Source organism: Condylura cristata, unplaced genomic scaffold (assembly GCF_000260355.1).
Source record: "Condylura cristata isolate star-nosed mole 26May11 unplaced genomic scaffold, ConCri1.0 scaffold00013, whole genome shotgun sequence".
NCBI lineage: Eukaryota > Metazoa > Chordata > Mammalia > Eulipotyphla > Talpidae > Condylura > Condylura cristata.
The window spans coordinates 45,044,160-45,050,703 of NW_004567114.1; the positions used below are offsets into that span (position 1 = coordinate 45,044,160).

At 33.0% G+C, this 6,544-nt stretch overlaps 1 protein-coding gene across 1 annotated transcript in view; it reads right to left on the reverse strand.

Moving 5' to 3' along the window:
* Positions 1 to 551: 551 nt before the first annotated feature.
* The window catches only part of GEMIN2 (gem (nuclear organelle) associated protein 2), a 15,972-nt gene continuing 9,979 nt past the window's right edge, over positions 552 to 6,544 (reverse strand). Inside the window, exons 9-10 of the mRNA XM_004695942.2 lie at positions 5,853 to 5,911; positions 552 to 974 (exon numbers count right to left, since the gene is read on the reverse strand). Coding sequence (XP_004695999.2) covers positions 935 to 974; positions 5,853 to 5,911 — 99 coding nt within the window. The 3' untranslated portion in view covers positions 552 to 934. The remainder of the gene's footprint in view (positions 975 to 5,852; positions 5,912 to 6,544) is intronic.

Sequence of the window (6,544 nt, forward strand, 5' to 3'; positions counted from 1 at the left end):
GGGGTTTTGAGGGAAGGTTTGGCTTTTATGAGGAAAGGATCAGCTGTGGAGACTGTCTTCTTTCTCTGTTTTCCTATCTTGGATTCAGACTCACTGCTTACAGTGGAATGACTATTTGGTTATTGTGAGGGAAAAACCAAAAGACTCTCAGAGACCTTGGTATTGTGGAGTCACTAAGTCAGTATCAGAGGCCAGCTTCTCTGGATTTCTTATTAATAAAGCACTATTTGAAAAACATTTGCTACTTGAATCTTCCATTATTTGAAAGAGAAAACATTCCTGATTTAAAAAAATAGAAACAAAAAATTTTAAGTGGTATGAACAAAGGATTTTGACCGAAAAACTAGAAGTTGATGTATGTATTAATGTATTGTTGAAAATGATTTGTTATCAGAAAGTTTTGTGTAATGAATTAGAAATGAATATATGGAGGCAAATAGGAAAATGTTTGATTAATTTTTTGCTAACTGTGAACATACTTTCCACTTAATCTATTGATATATTATCTTAATCCTAATACTAAACATATTTATCCATTGTCTTTTGTTTGAAGTCAAATAAAATTTTAGTACCCAAAACACATTTTCAAGAAAATTTTATGTGTATATATGTAAAGAAACAATGAAACAGCACCAAGGACCTCTGTAAAATTTCATCATACAATTTCTGTGTAAGATGTTTCACTAAAAAACAGTAATTTGTTTTAAAAGCATGTAATTTAAAAAAATTTAACTAGATGAGTTTTTTCCAAAAGATACTTCAGACATTCGAATCAATACAACCTGTCTTTTGGATATCAACTTGAATGGCACAGATTACAACGAGAACCCTTCACGAAGCATTGAAGATATGATGTAATCCACGTTGGTACTGCCCTTCCTCAGACTGAGGCCGCCTAGCATAAGTATCTTCTACTCCTGAGAGGTGAGTTACGTCAAGATGGCTCATCAGCTAAATCACGTTGGTCAAAATACCTAGTAAAAAAATAAATATATGCTAAACATACTCATTGCAGCACTATCTGTAATCACATTTTAATAGGAAAAGACTGCAAACCATTCAATTGTCCATCAATAAGGGGATGGGTGGAAGACTATGAAGCTTTTTTTTTTTTTTAAAGATTTATTTATTTATTCATACAGAACTGGGGTACAGGCCAGAGACGCGGAGGGTGAGAGGATTCACCAGAGACAGAGCAGGGAGCAGGACAGGCAGATCGACGAAGTACACTGCTGAGGGGAGCAGCGGGCGGGTCAGGAGAGGTCTGCCACACCATGTGGTCACCTCCGGGGCAGGCGGGAATTGAACTCATGCGGAAGTGGTTTAAGCTTCTCAGTGCAGTGCTTTAACCCGCTGCGCCACCAGGGAGGGCCGACTATGAAGCTTTTATAAAAAAAGAATGAAGAAAATACCTATACTGCTATAGTGATTTCCAGGATTATTAAGTAATAAGCAAAAAGTTTAGTGTGTTCAGAATGTTACCTTTTTTGAGCATATGTAGGATTGCGGATGTATTTACTTATACTTTAAAAAAAACAATGAATAGAAGAATAAAAAAATTAATAGTAAAATGGATAACTAGAGAAAAAGAGGATAGGAGAGGATACAGGTAGATTCCAAAATATTCCAAATGTACTTCAAAGTATAATTTTTTTTAATGATTCATTGTCACTAATTTAAAAAGAGAAACATTTGATAAAATAGTCTTTGAACATGAATTCGTATCTACTATTAACATGTTTGGATCATTTAGATTTTTAATAAATCCTTCTAAATTCTTGCTTATTTTATATTCCTTTTCAATCACTTCTTAGCCATTTTTTGGACTTTTTACCTTTTTAAAATAATAGTTTATTTTTACCTCATTTTGTGCCTTTTCCATCTCAGTTATAATCCCTGTGGGCTTCTCATTAACAAATCACCTGTGTGCCATCACCCTACTCCAGTGCACTTCCCTCTCCCCACCGTTTTTGATTCTATTCCCCATTTCACCCCCACTAAAATGTCTCTGGTATATAGTTGTTCATTATTATTATCATTTTCTCCCCTGGTCCTTTATACTCCTGTTATGAGTCGAACTATAATTTTAACTTTGGACCAACGTAAACACTTATGTAATTATAAAACAAGAGCAAGTAAATAAAATTACTAGTCATATTCTACCAAATAAACCGTCCTACATAAAAAGTTGGTATTATAACTACAGAGAAGAAAATAATTTTGTTAGCTGTTCCTAGTAAGATATACCAGAGACAAAGAAATGCAAACAATTTTAAACTGATTTCAATAGTGTTACTGAAGGTCATTTGTTAGTATTGTTACCTTGAAATTATGTGCATATGATAGGGTAAAGTTAATAATTATATAATATTGTTAGAAACCAGAATTTTTAGCGTAGGATAAAAGAACTGTATTATGGAAAGATCATCTAACCTTCACTTGGAACTAAAATACCGATTTGAATGTAGAATTTTATTTTTTCTTTTTCCTAGTTTTGGTCACTGAAAAACCTAAATATAATAACCAGCCTATTACAACTAGCATTGCAAATGTTGAAATTTTGAATGCTCAATGGCATTTTCTAATTAAAAGATGAACCAGCACTCCCTAGAGAAAAGACTGATTCCAGATTTAGAGCCAGATATATCCAAAACATATCTGACTCACCTTGGTATACCAGAAAAAAAGAAAGCTATACAAAATCAATAGGGAAATAAAACAACAAAAAAATTATATAATGAAGGATATAATTGGACTTTTAGTAGTGAATTTAATGTAGTAAATACAGATGTTAAATTTTTAATGATACATTACTGACACTTATAATTTATATATTCAATGTAACTTCAATTAAAAAAAAATCATAGGAATTGACCTGAAGGGATCACCTTGGTTAAACATGGAATAATTTGAGCATCACAAAATAGCATCACTAATTGTAATAGAGTCTAATATTTTAAGTGTTAAAATCTCTATATTCAAAATGATTAAAAACAACAACAGAAACTACCTTAACTGGTCATATTTGGGGAATGTCAACTCATTCCAACAAAAATCAGTAAATAAAGGGAATGTCTAACAAACATCTTTCTTTCTTTCTTTTTTTTTGGGTAAAAACTATATTTCAGGGTAGCAAATTGTTGAAGGGTAGTTATTTGTTATATAAAAAATTTTAGCTAGGCACTCCTGCTGGTGCAACAGATTAGGACGCAGCACTGTAAGCTAGTGGCAGCAGCTTCAGTGCGAGTTCCATTCCCTGGCCCGGAGGCGAGACACATCTGGCGGCAGACCTCTCCCGAGTGTCTAGCCCGCTGCTCCCCTCAGCAGTGTCCTTTGTTCATCAACCTAGTCTGCTCCCCACTCTGTCTCTGGTGAATCCTCTCACCACCCCTGCACCTTTGGCCTGTACCCTAGTTCTGTATGCATAAATAAATCTTAAAAAAGTTAATGGATGAAGAGTGAATGATAGAAAGACCAGCATTTTAAACTTTCTAATGAAATAATGGATCTATACACTAATCATCAATGGCTGCCAAAACTAAGATGTAAAAGGTTCATAGTTTACCTGGACATAGGGACCAACTTTGTCACAACCAGAAGTGGGATAGACATTATGTGGCGTATATGGTCTTGTTAAATACAAAACCACGAGAGGCAATGAATCTTATAAACTTAACTACTAGTTTATAGAAAATATGGGTATAAATGAAACCACTAAATACCACCATGAAGAAATAGCTGCTAAAACCAAACATGGTATATTTTACAAGTCAGTGGACCCAGATCGTCAACAAACAAATGGCAAAGGAAAAACTGCAAGGGGTTGATAGGGAGACTTGACAAAATTTGGATCCTGCTTTGAACAATTCAAATGTAAAAAGACACCTCTGAGGCAATAAAAGAATATGAAACATGGACAGGGTATCAGATGATACTGCGGAAACTGATTATATGTATTAGGTATGATGCCAGTATTACCAAGGTTTTGAAAACAACACTAGTTTAGATATATGTTAAAACAGGAAGAATGACATATTTGAGATTTGTTTAAAATACAAAAAAGATAAATGAAACATCTTGGTGCAGAGTTAACTGTTGAAGCTGGATGCCAGACTGGTCTGCAGGAAGGGTGATAGGTAGGGGTAAGGCAATATTCTGTTACATTAATATGGATTTTAAAACCAATGTAATAAGCAACTTAAAAAATAATCATTCATAAAGTATAAAGCAGCTAACATACAGCTACTGGATCCCATTTGAATGGTATTCCTTCTGAATAGGTATTCTAGGAACAGAAGTTAACTGCCTTAAAGGTGTCAAAATAAGAAAACCAACAACAAAATACAAGACAGTTATAGTGATAGCTGATAACTTATATTGGAATTGCTACTTCAAAGTTATCCTTTCTGAAAACTTACTATCATCTTCTGTAAGTATCCTAAGAGAAGCCTATAGTTTCAAAAACTTCCACTCTAGATCTTACCCAACCTTTTGAGGAAAACAAAGATAAAGACCTATGCACTCGGGTACTTCTTTCCTCATAATCGTGTAACAGAAAATATCAGTGACTTAGCAGCATCACATATGTTTCAGTCTCTAGTGCCATTATTTACAGGGCTATTGATTACTTAATATTTGTGAACCTTGTCCTCATGTGAAAAAAGGTAAAAAACATGTTGAGTTGTTGCAAGGACTAGAGATACAATGTACGCTGTACCTAGGGCAACTGTGTGTCCTCGTTTAATTCTTACTACCAATAGTTGAGGTAGGTATTGTCTTTGTGACCAGCATAGTTAAGAGAATAGCTCTAAAGTAAAACTGCTTGGGTTTGCCATTTCCAGTTTTGTGATGGCCAAAAATTGTTTCGCCTCACTTTGTCATGTTTTCTCATCTTTAAACTGGCAACAGTACCTACCTTCTAGATATTAAAGTAGTTCCTATAAGCACTAAGAAAATGCTTTGCTCCAAGTGGTCATTAAGTGTTAATTATCATCAGCAATATAGTTATTATAGATCAAGAAAGTAAATGTTGAATATGTAGGTAGGTATGTTGAAGATACTCTGAAAAGTGGTTTCTTTTTGGAAGAGAAAAATATGGACACAGGATTACTTAGCCACAAACATTTACATTATGAAGCTTTAAAATTGTAATTAAACTGTAATAAAACACAGACCAATGGAGCAAAAGTTCTATTTAAGTACTGTTTAAGACCTCAAATATGTGTGCCTATGTGTAACTATTTAAGCATAACAAACTCACACACAAGAATTCAGAATTTAAAAAAAAAAAAGGTTTCTAACAAAGTCTGAGTGGAATTGCAATGTAAAAAATCATATCAAACAAAATATACATGAAAATATGCCAGTTGAAAATAATGAAAGGACCTATTCGACCAAAAAAATACAAATGCAATAAAATGAAACAATGAAACATATTCACCAATTTCTGGTATTAAGTCAAAAGCAAATGAAAATAATTTGATTGTATTTTTTAAATATTAGAAAGGAAATATTTAGATCCCATGAAAATACCTAGTGCTGACAAGGAGAAAAGTATTGTCACTCACACTTCAGAAGGAACATGGAAGTATGAATTTTCTGGAGGGCAAACTGGCAATAAACATCTCAGTTTTAAAAGTATATGCTCTTTGACTCATTCAAGGAAATTATCCTCAGAAATAATGGAACCATGTAAGAATCTTAACTGCAGCATTATTCAGAGAAAAACTAGAAACAAGGGAATTTTCTTACATCTGTTTTCCTACACCTTGATTTCTGCTACTGTAATTTTAAAAACAACAATCACCATTAATAGTACCATTATGAAGGAAAAATCGTAAGTTGTTCCTTACCTGCTAACCAAGCAGATCAATAAATTCAAAGCAGGAACCCTCTCATCATCTTTGCTGTCCTAAAAATAAAAAGTAAGTCAAAAATGTTGTCTTCTCCCCTAAGATCTTTAAAAAAATATCCTTTTACTACATGATATTAAGGTTCACATGAAATAGGAAACCTCAAAGAAAAAGGAGTTAATGATCCCTTGAGAAAAGGGAGGCACATTAAACATCATCTATTAAAAAAAGAGCCTGAATATCAAAAAGAAATGAGGTAAAGAACCAAAAAAAAGTCTATACCTCTACTGGAAAATGGAAAAAAAGCTTAAAGAAATTATAATTAAGTAGTGAAATACTGTGACTTATAGTATAAGACATATTAAAAATATTCTCAATTTATTAGTGCTCTCAATTACATTGTAGGTAGATACTGAAATTGAAGTTTTAGAAAGCTTATTTTAAATATTTATTAAAATGATATACCAACACACAAGAAAAATTGTCTTATGGAATATACAATTTATTTTTATGCATTTCAAAGAACAGTTACAATAGGCTATTAAATGTTATAACAGACATGTCATATAGTCATTCAAACTTAGGACACACTTCTACTTAAATGTATTCAATTCTTCTATGTGCCAAGGACTATGTGGAACAAAGCGAATAAAACACATTAGTGGAAACAGCACAAAATATGAAATATGCAC